Source organism: Morone saxatilis, unplaced genomic scaffold (assembly GCF_004916995.1).
Source record: "Morone saxatilis isolate NCDOM2014 unplaced genomic scaffold, NCSU_SB_2.0 Contig8, whole genome shotgun sequence".
Classification (NCBI taxonomy): domain Eukaryota; kingdom Metazoa; phylum Chordata; class Actinopteri; family Moronidae; genus Morone; species Morone saxatilis.
In genome coordinates this window covers 12,623,861-12,640,229 of record NW_023340257.1, presented here as the reverse complement: position 1 = coordinate 12,640,229, position 16,369 = coordinate 12,623,861, and the positions used below count along the sequence as shown (strand labels likewise).

Here is a 16,369-nt window from a genome sequence, read left to right as displayed (position 1 = left end):
CAACTACTGTTTATTATCAAGTGAAAGCTGGTTTGGTGACAGTTTCATGTTTGCCAACTGTGAGTGTCATGGTATAGTAAAAACTAAAGGAGTGGACAAATCAAATCATCGATAATATCTCTCTACTTTGCAACCATAGATTTACAACCAGCATACTCTAGAAAGGTGGTGCTGCTACATCATAAACGTAAGATTAAACCCATTTAGTCATTCAAAGGTCAGCAACAACAGTTTTTAGATTGACTTAAATGACTTAAAACTCTCATGTCTGTACGTTAAATATGAGGCTAGACATTTAGTTTATTAGCATAAAGATGGGAAATATATATTGGTTTTGCTTCCAGTCTTTATGTTAAGCTCATTGCCTGCTGGCTGTAACTTCATAGTGTACAGATACAGGAACTGTATTGTTCCAAACATAAGCTGAGTGTGCCTCTACACTGAAGCTAGCCAGGAAATAGCTTAGCTTAGCATAAAGACTGAAAGCAGGGGGAAACATTTAGCCTGACTCTGTCCAAAGGTAACAAAACCTACCTACCAGTACCTCCAGAGCTCTATAATTAAATCTTTATAACTTGTTTAATCTGTACAAAAACTACGAACAAACTTATTTTCCAAGATGTCAATCAATTACTTTAATGTCCTTAAAAAGCTCTACATTGGGTATTTCTATGATAATACAGTAGCTCAAAAGGGATATAAATTAGCATTCATATATTTGTATATTAACACCAAAACACAGACTTCTACTGTAATTTCCAAGGTACATGTATTCTAATATCTGACAACCAATAAAAATACATTTGATGCAGAAAGTGTGCTAAAGCATTGCCCAAATTCCCTTATTCAATAAAAAACAAAATGTCCGTTGTTTGGCCTGCACATTAGTCTACTAATAGCTGGCACAAAAAAATGATTTAGCCCTAAGCTTTGCTTATTTAAAGTGTCTAACTCTTTTTCACTACAGCAGCAGTGATTGGAGGGGAGACAGGAATTCATCTCAGCTGACTGTCACCCTGACAGAGAGATGATACACACACCAGATGGATCATCAAACACAAAGCTCAACCCTGTTAATATTTTGGCCAGTTGAAATATTATGTTTGAACATCTAATCTGTGGCCAGAGACCTCTACTAATAACTTCTATATCTGTCTTATATCCCTTCTTAGCTGCCTGTATTAGTCAATTAATAGACTGATCTTTTACTTTCTTCAGTGTTATTGTATGATGAGTCTCTCTTGATATCTGTGTAATGTTCCTTTTTAATTGAATTGGCTCTTGAAACGAACATGTAGCAATAATATTTCAGCTGTTTCGGTGTCTGGAAAGCGGTCAAAAAGAACAGTACTCTGAGAATTACACGTATGCATGTATGTCATAAAGCCTCTTTCACATTTCAGAAATACTATATCTTATATTTATTTATTTTAATTGTTTCATTATCTAATGGAAAACACCTCAAGCTGTTTCAGCTTCTATATTTCTGCACAAAATTTACCTGGCTGTTTCACCACATCAGTTTTGGTTATCAGTTTAAGTATGACTCATATCCAAGAACAGACCGATATCTGAGTCCCTAGAGAGCGGTAGAGATCAGACTCACTATTTTAAAAAGCAGGATCTGGTTTCTTTATCCATCTGTCTCCATCATGCAGTCTCCAGCTAATTAGAATACAAAGATGCCAGCAACAGGAGTTTGGTCTCTGGCTACTGGCCTTGCATTTCAAAGGGTGATGGCATGCCCCAGGGTACACAAGTGGTTCCACTCTAGTTCTCACCTTTACATTGCTTTTTCAGAGCTTGGCTGATGTGTAAGGTGAAGCTGCCCTTGAGCACCAACAAGGGAAATATATTCCTAATCTCCTGTTCATAACCTTAAAGTGACATTTCCACTTGGCAGAAAGTTGACACTCCCTCCTTCACATTCATTATTCACAAGTTCATGAATGGCTGACCATCTCTGAAATATATTTTTAAAATTATACTGGGAGGATGAGGTAGTGTTTCTTTCTTTTCTTTACTTTGATGAGAAGACCTGAAACGGCTCAGAAAAAAAGTACATTTTCATCAACTGCTTTATGTGCTGAGGAAAATTGTGTGATATGTTTGAAAGCTCTAGTTTGAGCAGCTATTAAATGGACTTGGTGGTGAGACAGTTTTTTCCCCCCGATTACTTACAAGACATTTAGGAACAAACATGAGTCAAATTGACTCAGGGTAACGAATTGCAACAAAACTGGCCATCAGACATTGGTTTACAAAGACAGAAAATAGAATAAAATGGAAGTAGAACTGATTACTGTCTCTTGAATCACGCCATCTTGCTCCTGTTTTAATATAATTGTGATAACATTTTATAGGATTATCACAAACACTGGATCGAAATGTTTAGAAATGGCGGCAAAAGCTTTAACTATTGCTGGTACTGGCCCTGATTCATATACCTAACAATAAACCTGACTGGTGTCTCTGGGAATCATCCAATGCTCATAAAAGAAAGAGACTTTATTACACTGTTTTGAAAAACAAGCTGGAGCAGAGTGCTGTGTTCATGTTGGAGAGGGCAGCCATGGTCTCCTGTCCAACCAGCTGTTGTTTTGTAGACTAAACTGAGTGTGCTGTTAAGACGACGAGGGTTCCCACTGGCCAGCAGCTCAGCCTGGCACAGTAATTACTGAGATGGCTGTAGACAGGTGAGGGCTTCATTACACAACCCACCCATAACACACTGGCACACACTGACACCGACACACACACACACAAATGTCTCATGCACGCAAACACACACAACGACATCCACCCAGAGGGGCTGTAGAGTCATTAATCAAGCTGTAGAGGAATTCATACACAGGATTTGAGCATCTGTCCTGATGTGTGGTATTGTGTTTTGTTTAAAAGGATGCATAAGAAGTAAGCCATGCAGCCAATTGTGATAATACTTTTTCATTCTCTGGGATCACAAGATTATCCTCAGTTGCTAGAATTTGAGTGGAGTTCGATGATGGATGAATGAAATGGATGACCATGAAACGGCTCCCGTGGATAGCCCCCCTATATACTTACATTTATATCCCTTAGTATCAAGTTAGCGGGGCCTATAGAATCTTCCCTGGAGCATTTTGGTCTGTCTTTTGTTAGAAGATTAGCAAAGCATGCAGCATGGATTTGCCATCAGGGTTTAGGTCCTATATATTGGAGCCACAGGGCAAAACGCTGGACGTCAGTGAGGCTTGGATATACCAAGTGAGCTATGGGTAGTTAAGTAGAGAGAAAAGAAAGACTACTTACACAAAAAGAGCACAAGTAATCCTATCATTAGCTTGATACTATAGATATATACCAGAGCATAACAATATGTCCCTGCTGGGATATTACACCCTAGGAAATAAATAGCAGTGTTATCTATGGAAAGTACAAAGACTAAAAAGTGTTATAATCTCACTAGAGACACATTATGAGTAACAAAGATAGAGAGCAGTGAAACACTAAAGATTTCACACTGTCTCACACAGGTTCTGGTTGAATTGGGAATGATAAAGGAACAGTAGTGCTCTGATGCCAGCAGGGCTGTCAAGGTTCTGGTTAACAAGATTTGAAAGAAATGACTCACACGGTACAAGATGGATGGATTTATTTAACCTGGAATTTTCTGTTTTCATGACAGAAATATTTCTTTCTTTATTCTCATTCATCTTGTGAATGCTGCTTATTAATTTCTTTTGAAGACAGGGGTATGGGGATTTTATACCCTCAGGCCTTCAGTGTAGCAATATATTTTCAGCAGCATATTACTAGTTATTTGTTATGTTAACAAAGTACATTCAGTTACCTATATTTTCTTTCTATCGTGAAATCGTGACGACTTCTGTCCTTTTATTCAGGTGATACACGTGAGGGCAGAGTAGGATGCTGTGCTATATAAATGTGTAGAAAGTGACAAACTAAATCAATAATTTTGCTGTTTTTTATTGTTTCAGTTTATGTTTCATATCCTACAGGCTGACCACTCTTTGTGTCACATAGAAGTGTCTGCATGAGTGACTGACTGACTGGCTTCCTTCTGGCTTTGGTGGAAAAAAATAAAATAAAAACTGTTAAGGCTGCATTACTCAATTATTGACTGCCAGGGGCAAATGACTGACACACAGTTCTGGCATATTAGCACCACTATGACCTGCTTACACATCCAGCAGATTCAGAGTGACCTTATCAACCCATCTGATCTGTCAGAAGTGATCAATCCTCCATGGACACAACTGGGGCACAGTGTAGCCTAGTACACAATGCACATAATCCTACTGCTGTAATGATACTGAAATCTCTCTATAAACATGCAATGAACAATGCAATCATAATCATTTCGAACATGCTATAATCACATACACAATCTACATAGTGACTTTAATCAGGATGACTTCAAACCAAAAGGAGGAAGGGTGCCCCGGTGCTTCCATCCTTTGCTGAGGAGTCCTCGGGAACTACCGGTGTTGAACGCTTGTTGCACCCGGACACAATAAAGAGACGTACCATGGATCCTGGCGTGGAAAACAACGTGAAGGCCGTCAGGAGGAGTAAAGAGGAGAAGAAAGTTCTCCGAAAACAGATAAAGGCCAGTCACACTTTGCTGAAACATGAAGGAATCGGCACAACATCGCAGCCCACAAAGGTAAACAACATAAACAGGAAGTGACAGCTGCAACATCTGCCTGCTTCTACTGTTAACATGGTTGCAGCTGTTCAATGCCGGTGTATCTGTCCGTACTCTGTAAGGATTGTCTTAATATTAGCTTGTATCTGCTGATTTCACTCATATACAACTATAATAATAGCAGTTTAAGCTTTGTAAGGCGACCTGTCATTTGCTGTCTTCAGAATCAGAATCACTTTATTGGCCAGGTATGTGCACACATACAAGGGATGTGACTCCGGTTTTACCTTGATCTCAATGTGCAAACACAGACTGAGCATAAAGAACAACAAGCTCAACAAAATAGACTAATATTTACAGGTATATATATAACTATAACATTTGTAGACAGTAGACAACAGTGCAGAGTGCAATGGATGCTGAAATAAATATTTTACGTGCAGGTTTCTTTATGTACATGAGGGAGGTGGATATGACAGTATATACAGTATGCATAGGTAGATGTGTTAGAGTGATGGCATTTATTTAACAGTTATTATTGTGTCATTGCAGACTGGAATTAATTACGACACATTAAATATAATGGCAGCACCATCTTTAAAAAAATCAAAACAAGACAATGTGGAAGTGAGGAAAGGAGTGTCATAAGATGGCACATGATGAAATACATGTTTTAAACTCAAAAGAATGAAAAATGAACAAATGAGAAGTGAAAAGGAACTTACTGTAAAGTTTGTAATAATGACGGCTTAGTGGTTACAGTAAAGTTTATCTTAAGTTGTCTTTTCAGCTGTGAAAAAGGCTGAAAACAAACATTAAAGTAAGATGACAAACATATAAACCGTCATATACGTTGACTAAGGAGTGTGTTGGGTGGCTGTGAGGTGTTTAGCAGACTGCCAGCCTGGTGGTGTAGGATTTAATAGACCGATTGTGTCACCGGTTCAGACCCTCAGGCGTATTCAGAAGTCGTCTTTTCAATTGTTTTTGTGTCTGTGAAAAACCGACCAGTCTACTGTCTCCTCCGCAGAGTTTGGTGGTGGCTAACGGCGGCCTGGGGAACGGCGTTACTCGGGAGGATCTGTCTGCAGCGCTGAAAGAGATGGGGGAGCTGGAGACGCTGATCATGCACCCTCACAAACCCTACGCTTTTGTCACATACAGGTACAGGTGCTGCGTGGACAGTACTATATATCATTTAAACCTTTAAAACCTTCCTGGAAGATTTTTGGTTTAAAACTCACTCTGTCACTGTCGTTCTCTTTGTAGGTCTGAAGAGAGTGCTCGGGAAGCCCACATCCACCTTAATGGCCACAAGCTGCAATGTGGAGAGAACGGTGTCACACTCTACCTCAGTTTTGTCGACTCAGGTACCTTAAAGGTCCAGTGTTTAACATTTAAGAGGATCTATTGGCAGAAATGTAACAAAATATTCATAGGCATGTCTTCATTAGTGTGTAAACACCTGAGAATAGGAATCATTGTGCTTTTGTTACATTAGAATGAGACATTTTTATCTACAGAGGAAGCAGCACCACGTGTAACAGCCAAGTGGCCCAGAATGGACAAACCAAACACTGGCTCGAGATAGGGATTTTTTCATCAGCCATGTAGTTTCTCCTACACACTTGGAAGGCAAACATTATTCAGTTGGTTGCACTCTGCAACTTCACCACTAGATGCCACTAAATCCTACACAATAGTCTTTCAAACACCCATCAATTACTGTAGGACCTGCTGTAGTTGTTCGAAGCATTCCTTACCTTTTTAATTGAACAGTAAGTTGGATGAAAGATAAGGTCAGACAAATCATGTCCGATAAGAAACCGTATTCCTTCAGCGAGTAGCGTGATGCTTACTTTATGTCCTGTTAAAGTGTGTGTGTGTGTGTGTGTGTGTGTGCAGTAACCTGTGAGGAGGACGCTTCTGTCCCTTTGCCTGAGGGATTAGTCCTGGTGGAGGATTTTGTGTCTCCGGAAGAAGAAGCTCTGTTGCTTGCTGCCGTTGACTGGTCGTCTACTAATGATGATGTCACTGGTGAGGGGCTGCGTAATGTCTTCTGTCTGTTTTGTGTTTGGTTCTTAAGTTCTGGCTGAGTTGCTGTGTTGAACGTCTCATAAAGTTCACCCAGGAACTTCACTTGGTAACTTCATTCTAATGTCTTTTAGCTCAAAAAGCTCTGAAGCACAGAAGAGTCAAACATTATGGCTTTGAATTTCGCTACGACAACAACAACGTGGATAAAGACATGCCGTTACCTGTCGGTAAGCTTGCACCTTTTTAATCCAGATGTATTTTTTATTAGAATCCGGGTTTTATGGGTCATATTTTTATAGGTTTGGCCACTATTACAATCTTTTACAATAACAATTTACTCACTGTGATTACAGTGCTTGTATTTTGGGACACTGTGTGCTGTGCTGTCCTCAGCTGTGTTTGTTTTAAATACTACCAGTGGGAGTTGCAGAAAGTCACTACGCAGCTTATTGTCAAGCAGAGATTTATCATCTATTAATACTTTTTTTGGACTCAGCTTAGTGAGATTTAAATAGTTTATCTTTTACATATAAAATGCAGTTAAATATCTCAGATTGTTCCCCTGTAAGTATTGGACAGTGTGCTATAAGATAAATACATCATGACTGCTTCTTTTTGTAATAATGGAGAAAATGTTACATGGTTACTGATCGTTTATTTGTGTGTGTGTGTCTGTGTCCAGGTATTCCTCAGGAGTGTCTACCTGTTCTGGAGCGGTGTGTGAAGAACAAACACGTCAACGTCATGCCAGACCAGCTGACGGTCAACCAGTATGAGTCTGGACAGGGTGAGCTATTCCAGTCGTGCCTCTAAAGACTTACCTCATCACCTTATCACATACAGCCTCGGAAAAACTGAGATAAATAAATGTTCGCAGGTCACCCTCAAGGCCATGTAAACGTGACCGACCACATGGAGAAAATGAAGGGATTTAAACATACATGGGGTTGTAATGGGTCCTTGCAGAGAGCTGTGGAAACAATAGGCATCTAAGAATACAGATGTTTAAATATTGTGAGGTGGTTTATGTATTTCAGAGGCTGCTGCTACACTGTCTGTGTGGAGAGGAAGGGAAAGACTAGACTCATTGGGTTTTTACGTCCAGTCACTATGCTGTGGTTACTAAAACAACTCTTTTATTGACTTGTACCACAAGGTGGCAGCAGAAGCTTTCCAACATGCATCTATGAGGTCTGATGAAACTCTGCTTCCTGTTAGTTGTTTATTAATATTTTTACAGTACTGGCATTTTAAGGCTGAAATAAAGATTTTGATTAAATAATTTGTTATTAATGATGCTTTTTTTTTTTTCAAACTCAAGCACATAAAGTCAAATTTATTTTTAAAAGACACAATGATTTGAGTATTAATTAAATTCGGTTTTGTTTCTGTAGTGCCAATTCATAACTAAAATAATCTCAGGACACATCACAAAAGGCTCAGTGGTGTCGAAACTAAACATGAATAGTTAAAAGCAACTTGATTGATTTCGACTGGACCAACTATTTTACGTGCTACATGTTTCTAACATTTTCAGGTATTCCTCCTCATGTGGACACTCACTCTGCCTTTGAGGACACCATCCTGTCACTGAGCCTGGGAGCACAGGTAAAGAAAAGTTGTCAGTCTATCTTTTAAATATCTTCACAAACTCCAGCTGACGTTCTGCAGACAGTGAGGCATGAGCCGGTCCAAAGAAATACTCACCACAGACCTGTGGGTTGGTAATTACATAACTGAACAATTCATCAATCAGCTTGTGAAGCCAATATCAACCAGTTACGCATTTAAAGATTAAAAGTAGGGTTCAGTACTGGGTTCACATTTCTCACATTTCATTTTAACAAAATGAGACTGAAGACTAATTATGACTGAAAAAGATTATTTTATTTCTCAGACAAAAATCAAGGAATACGTATACTTCCTTTTCTTTGTAAAACTTGCTGATGTCTTTTGCACCTTAATACAGCCACTGAGTGACGTAGGATGACGAACAAAGTCGGAAGTAGTTAAAAGGCGGGCTTAAATGGCAATATAGTGTTATCACACACTTGTCTTTGTGGTTGTATGCCTTTCTGTGTCGCGGTTTGATCAATCAGATTAACAGTCACTTCACTGACCAGTGTGATTCATCTGTCTCGGGGCACAACTGTCAGAGATGAGTGTGTGCGTGTGAGTGCAACAGTATGTTTGGATTTGGTGTCCTTGTGATACGGCTGAGAACATTTTGTCACCTTGTTTGCTACATTTCATTCTTTCTGACACACGTGTCTGGCTCACTGTGGCCTTCTATTGATACAGAGCGTAGCTAATGACTCTTTTCAGAGGTGTCACAGTCTCCCTGGATTAATGAACAAAAGAGATTTCCCCTTCAAACAGTCGGCGTTGCTGCGTCCTTGACTATTCCAGGTGTGACTGGATGGTGTGACCTGGTACTGGGATGCTGGTTTATTCTCTGCATGGGGGACCGCTGTAGATGAACACCCATCTGTCCCTGCTTGTCTAAAAAAGCAGGAGCTCTATTAGCAATCAGCTGTCATCTGTCACAGCATCTGTCACACGCACAGACTGACAGACGGCATGCGTGCGGTGCAGTGTGTCCTTTGTTGTATCTCTTCAGTGGAGGTTTTAGAGCCACAGAAAGTATACAGTAGGCGTATTAAATCAGGTGTTTGGGGAAAAAGGCGGAAACAGTATTGAGGACTAATGCGCACGCGTACACTGAAGCACAAGCTTGACGCCTCAACATTAGTCCGCAAATCCATCAGTACCTCGACACGTTCACGTCTGGGAAATTATTTACACTATAAATAAATATAAAATATAAAGAGAGAAAACAAAATGGCTAAACTTTTACACAAAGAGAGAACACACCTTTATTTGTTAACAATAAAGTTAACAATATAATGAAAATGTACTGAAGATTTTGACTCGTCTTATTCAGTGTTAATCTGTCGGTGTAACAAGTTCATTGAACTGCGATTCGATTCAGTTTACATTTTTTTTAGAAGAGATTCATAGCATTATAAAGTCTCGTTCAGTCTACCACCTGATTTGATTTGTCTCGATTTGATTCATTTCAGTTCTTCCAAAAAGTACAAAGTAACTCAACTGACACTGTCAGTCATCACTGATTAAAACACATGTAAACTGTGTGTGTGTGTGTGAGAAAGAATGATAAATAGTCTTGTAGTAAAGCGTAGCTGCCACCATCGATTTAGTCACATTCCACCGGTTTCATTGATTGGCTAATACTCCTCAGATGGGAACAGCACAGTCCTGCCTGTCGTGTGTGTGTGTGTGTGTGTGTGTGTGAGTGTGTGTGAGAGAGAGCGATTTCAGTTGTGGTTTCAGGCAAAGATCTGATCATTTGCTGGTGTTGCGTTTTCATCACTCTCTCACAATCATACACAAACACATATCTGTTCTCTCTCTCTCACTCACACACACACACACCCCGCTACTTCACAAAATCCAATTTTCCTGCTGTCAGAAGTTGGAGAGATGCAGTTTGAAATTGTGTAGATGTAATTTCCCAGCAGAGCTCATACTGTTATGTGCTGTACAGAAACATTAGGATCAAACACCAACACTGGGGTGGAGATGCTTCTGCTGGTTGTTAGTGTGTGTGTGTGTGTGTGTGTGTTTTCTCTGTGTGATGTCCCTAAAAACATATTCTATTCATTTGTGACATTACAGGTATGTAGTAGTGTGATTTGGTAGCAGGCAGCTAAACCAGCATTTGTTTAATAGCTGAGTCAGCACAGTCACACTGTAATTCTGCAGGAACGATATCTGTACTGTACTACGACCGACTGTTAGTATCAATAGAAAGGATCCAAAAGATTGTCTTACTTTGCCAAATAAAAGACATTTTCTAGGAACAGTTTCATTTTGTCATAACCCAAGTCAAATTTTATTTATATAGTCCAAAATCATAAATCACAATTTGCCTCAGGGGGCTTTACGATCTGTACAACTTTCAACATCTTCTATCCAGAATCTGATGACAAAATACCAATATATGTAGATTTGTAAGGATTTATAAGTGAAAAGTAGGATTCAGGAGGAGGTTGCACAACTTCAGGTGTCACCACATAGGTCGAACCTGAGCCACGCGACCTCCTCTCGGCCATGGAGACCTGGATGACGACAGACCACACAATCACAGGATACTCAGAGTATTGAGGTTTGATGCTCATTATCAGCAATTACATGTCTGTAGCAGGCGCCAATACTGACTTAATGAAGCACAACCGGGACAAACGAGTGTCACTTCTTTCTGCTGTGTTTTATAGATAAATAAATTGTTGTATCCTGTTGCTGTGTGCGAGTGATCTACTCAGTGTCCATGTTTTTAATAGATGCTTGTGTGTGTGTGTGTGTTATTACAGACGGTGATGGAGTTTCGCCACCCCGATGGTCGTCTTGTTCCTGTGGTGTTGCCAGGACGGAGCCTCCTGGTGATGAAGGGAGAGAGCAGATACCTCTGGACACATGGGTGAGCTGGATGGTGTCAGATGGATCAGTCTCCCCCCTCTAGGAGTCAGTTTATCTTGATGTGAGCTCTGGGTCGATTCCCAGAGGAGTGACAGGCCTTTTTGTTCCTCTGTTTCTTCCTCTGTTTCTTGCTCTGTTTCATTGTAGAAGAGCGCAGAAATACTGAATTTACTGCCCTTTCTCTGGGCTTTATTCTGTATTTTGTACAATAGACTCTGCGGATCCACATTATAATCTCTTCACACACTCCAGAAGATGTACAACAACTCTGCTGATTAGTTATTGTTTGTGCATGATGGTCAACCGCTGCTGCGATCTCCTCTCAGGATTACTCCCCGGAAGTTTGACGTGGTGCCAGCCTGCGACCCACAATCCCCAGCTGATGTAACGCCTGACCCCGGGATCCACAGCAATCTCACTTTGAGCAAGAGGGGCACCCGCACTTCTTTCACTTTCCGCAAGATCAGACACGAACGCTGTCGCTGTGGTGAGAATCATAACACACTGTAACAGACGACTGCATTACCACCAGTATTCGAGTGATGTTAGACAACATCTGTGCTTCAGCTGACTGTAATGGGTGTATATGGGTGTGTATGTGCTACCCTTTGTCTCACTTCAACCACCCCCCCTCTCTCTCCAGCCTTCCCCTCTGCCTGCGACAATCAGGGAGCTCCCTCGGCACCCCCGGCCTCTTCGCAGTCTCCCCCCTCGCTACCCTGTTGCCATGCCGATGCAGCCCATCTGGAGGAGGAGTATGTGCACCGGGTGTACGATGCCATCGCTTCCCATTTCAGCAGCACTCGTCACTCCCCCTGGCCTCGCGTTTGCCACTTCCTGAACTCGCTCCCTCCTGGCAGCGTGCTGGCTGATGTGGGCTGTGGAAATGGGAAATACCTGGGTGTCAACCCAGAGGTGGTTGCAGTGAGTGTCATCATGTATTACCTGTGATACTTCAGTGATCCCTGTAGGGAAATGTCCTTTTCCATTCCATTTTTTTTATTGCTACTGCTTCATGGGGCGCGTTTCCACCATAGGAACTTTACCTTGGGACCGTGAGCCTTCGGAGGAACTCCACCGTAGGGAACAGGGTCTAAATTAAGTTACGGGGAAGTTTTTTTTGTACTTTCTAAAAGTATGGTGGAAAGTATTTGTGGAGGTGGGGCTTGTAGCAATAAACATTTCCAGCGTAGTTAAGTACTCGCAGAATTTTATGTCAGCCACCATTTTTTTTAAAATCTGCAGCTGCAAACAAGTTTTTGTTCATTGTGCCTCAAGCACATGACTGATGGGCAGATGATTTTGTTGTTATTTTTCTTTCTTTCTTAACCTGTTCATTTATTTATTATACATTTATTTATTAATTTTCTAGTTTTTCCTTTTTTTTCCATTTAACTATAACATTCAAGGAAAAATAAATTGAAAAAAGAGTGAGGCGAAGAACATAAAGCCAGCTTCCTCTCCTTTATAAAAAGACAAAACAATAGACACAAAGAAAATGAAATTGCTGGACCTGGGACATCACTAACTCACAAAACTAACCGCCTTATGCCAGAAAAACTGCACCTAGCCTGGCTCTGTACCGAGGGGGAAGAAATAAACCTATCAGCGCCTTTTTAAATCTCACTAATAAACTGGTGTATCTTTGTTGGTTAATCCATACACAAACAATATGAGCTGATAAGTCAGTATGGCTTTAGAGGTGTTGGTATGTGTGTTATTTAAAATGAGCCACATTTTCTCCTTTGTTCAATGTACTTAACTTATTGACATGAAATTCACATTAAATTTTATCATCTCTCTCTCAGAAAGAAGGCATACACAGTAAACTTACATACATTTAGGCATTCCTTTAAGTCTCAGTCTCATTGCAAGATAAACACTTAAAGGAATCTTGTATGCTCTGTATTTTGACACTTAAACACTTGAAGTGCAGACAACAAAAAGGTCACAGCATTCTCATGAATGTAAAATGAAAAGAAGTAGCTGTGTCAAGTCGTCAGGACCCAGTTACAGTGTTGCGTAAGCTCGACCTCTCTCTGCACCAGAGGGCAGTGAGGGAGAAGACAAAGGTTTGCAGCATTACACTTTCCTTGGGCAAAAAAGCTGCTGTTTACTTATCTGTCTGGCTGGCCATGCTTTGGTGCTACAGCGAGTCACATTGTTCACATGAAGGGAAATCTCTATAATCAGCTAGCCGCTAGTTTGTTTTTAAGTTGTCACAAATATGATGTCTCATTTAAAATGAGCTAAATGAACCACAATAACACACCAGGGGAAGATGTCCTTGGTGCTGAGGCCTGTGTGTCTCTCTCTCTCTCTGATTTTCTGCTGCTTGTCATTGTTTGCATTAGCTCGGTTTCCATGGAAATATCCGAAATTTTCTGTTTATGTATGCAAACTGGGATATTCATGTTTGGGATTTGGAGGTGCGTGTAAGCAGCTTATTCCTGACTCAGACCGTAACCGTGATAAATCATTACTGAGAACACTGTGATCATGTAGGTCACACAGCAACTTTCTGGTGTTCTCTCTTTAATTTGTTTCATTTCCCTCTGCACTTCCTTTTTGTCGTTTTATACATCCCCCTCTCCCTCTTCTGTCTCTCTCCCGGTGCAGATTAACACCGTTAACCTCCCCAGTTTTAATTGAAATAAAAACTGCGTGTGTGTGTTTTGCATGTCATGTAACACATTGAGTGTGTGTGCCTGCCTTGTGCATGTGTGTAGTATTTCTCGCTATCTTTTATCGCCTCTGTCTCTTTTGGGAAAGAGGTCATGTGAGGCTTGATTGAGTTGCTCCCTGCAAGAAAATGTGTTAAATTATCACTGCTGTCATCCAGTGCCCTCCCTCTTTTCTTCTCCTCCTTCTACCTTTCTTTCCAGCTTTCCTACTCCATACATTTCTCTGTTTGTCTATCACTTCCATCCATTTTCCCTCATTCACTGTACTTCTCCTCAAAGTGTTTTGCTCACATTTGTTTCCTGTTTTTATTGTTTTTCCCCTTCGTCTCACTTGCTTAAGGAACAATTAAAGGGTGTTTCTGCTGCTTTTTGTATGATTTTGTATAATAATAATAATAATATCACCCTATTATTATTATTATTATTATTATTATTATTTGGACCGTGTACATATTTAGACTTCTTTGTTTTACTGTGCCTTTTTGTCTCTTTCAGGTTGGTTGTGACCGTAGCAGTGCTCTTATCCAAATCTGTGCAGAAAGGGGTTTCCAGGCATTTGTATCTGATGCTCTCAGTGTCCCTCTGCGGACAGCCTCCTGTGATGCCTGTATCTCTATAGCCGTCATACACCACTTTTCTACACAGGTACACACACACACCACCACACCACACACACACACCACACACACACACACACACACACACAAAGAATAACATAACAGGTACATTACAGATAAGTACAATAACAGGAAATCTTTAAGTCACCTTGGCCTTTTTAAGCTGCAGGAACTGTGGGAATGTCTTTTTAGGATCTCAGGAACTTTACCTCAGGTTCAACTACAGGAAGCTCCTGGGAGATGAGTCCAAATTTGGGACAAATCCCAAATCCCCTAGCTCTCAAATTTGTACTTTCAAATGTGCCAGAAACTGTTGGGATGGAGTGCACTGATTGGTATTTGGTACGCTGAAATTCTTGTTGTTATGTTATTCTTAAGATAGGAAAAAAAAGTGGTGTGTTTGTTTAAAAAAAAAAAAAAAGGGAGTTTAATTAATTACTTGAAAAACTGATGTATCAAATCAACTGTGTGTGTGTGTGTGTTGTAGGAGCGTCGGCTGGCAGCAGTGAGGGAGCTGGTGAGACTTTTGAGGCCCGGAGGTCGAGCACTCATCTACGTCTGGGCTTTCGAACAAGAGTACAACAAGCAGAAGTCCAAGTATCTCAAAGACCAGAACAAAGAGCATCCTGGGAACCACAGCCCCACTAAAAACACCTCAGAAGACAGCCAGGTACCCCACGGGAAATCAAGCATCCATACCAGCAGACCTTTAGAAGACAACTACAGTCCTGTAGATGGGGTACAAGATGTTGGCAAAGTGACTGACGGCAAACTCAGTGTGCACACCAACCGCACAGCCTTCAACACACAGGACCTTTTGGTTCCCTGGCACCTGAAAGAGGGGAAAAGACGAGAGGAGGAAGAATCAGGAAAGTGTGGGAAGAAGGATAAAAGGAAAGAGAAGCCCAGAAAGACTTTGGGTAACCCTGACCCCAGTCCAGGTTTTGACTCCAACATGTCTCCTGGATCAGGTCAGGACGCCCTTGATGCCACTCACAGTGCAAACTCTAAACCAAGTGGTGACGCTACTCAGACCTCCACTTCTAGTCTGAAGCCGGAGTCTGAGAGCAGCCCAGCACCTGTTTTTCACCGCTATTACCACGTGTTCCAGCAGGGGGAGCTGGAGCGGCTGTGCTGTCAGGTGGCTGGAGTCAGCGTTCACAGTAGCTACCATGACCAGGGGAACTGGTGTGTTATATTAGAGAAGGACTTGAAGGAGATGAACTGACACACTTAATTTATCATCATTTAGCTACAAATACAATCTTTGAACAAGAGCGTTAATGCAAGGAAAACAAAGATTCAGTCGTTAAGAATGCTTTAAGTGCTATGAAATAAATATAAAGATTTTACAATATGTCTGGTTTTGTTGTGCTCATACTTTCTTGACAATGGATCAGTGTGGCGTACAGTATTATACACTAACATTTGATGAAACAAACCTGGAGGTAGTGTAGTTTAGAGGAGGATGTTGGTTAGAAACGTACTCTGGCTGGTTCTATATAACACGGATCTTCAACATTTTCTACAGTGTATAAACTGCACCGTAGATCACCAATAATAGTCTTTATCTCATTACTTTGCTGCGTGTCTGCTCTGAATTGACTGAGCTGTAACCAAGCTGAGACTGTGTGTGCCCGACCTTTTCACTTTAAAGGGCCGAGGTGCAACGTGGCGTCAGGCTGTGGGTGATTTGTTCACATTCAAGATGCATAATGTATATTTTGCTGGTGTTTTCAAAATCATCTGACAGAGGTAGCAACTGGACCCGTGTATTTGTACATTGATTAATGGGGATGTCAAAAAATATCGTGAGACCGCTAAATCACGACACAAATATGAGAAGATTCAAATCGGTGAGATGAAACATGAATCTGGTA

At 40.9% G+C, this 16,369-nt stretch overlaps 1 protein-coding gene across 2 annotated transcripts; it reads left to right on the top strand.

Moving 5' to 3' along the window:
- Positions 1 to 4,475: 4,475 nt before the first annotated feature.
- alkbh8 (alkB homolog 8, tRNA methyltransferase) lies at positions 4,476 to 15,838 on the top strand. 2 transcript variants are annotated; one of them, XM_035680590.1, is made up of 12 exons: positions 4,476 to 4,669; positions 5,682 to 5,815; positions 5,921 to 6,021; positions 6,557 to 6,688; positions 6,820 to 6,915; positions 7,371 to 7,475; positions 8,226 to 8,296; positions 11,083 to 11,189; positions 11,515 to 11,675; positions 11,832 to 12,112; positions 14,368 to 14,517; positions 14,977 to 15,837. In XM_035680590.1, the coding sequence occupies exons 1-12, from the start codon at positions 4,532 to 4,534 to the stop codon at positions 15,715 to 15,717; spliced, it is 2,217 nt and encodes a 738-aa protein (XP_035536483.1). In that variant the 5' UTR covers positions 4,476 to 4,531; the 3' UTR covers positions 15,718 to 15,837. The 2 variants fall into 2 exon arrangements, with proteins under 2 accessions (XP_035536483.1, XP_035536484.1); XM_035680591.1 differs by lacking the exon at positions 6,557 to 6,688 and having other exon boundaries at positions 14,977 to 15,838.
- Positions 15,839 to 16,369: the final 531 nt, after the last annotated feature.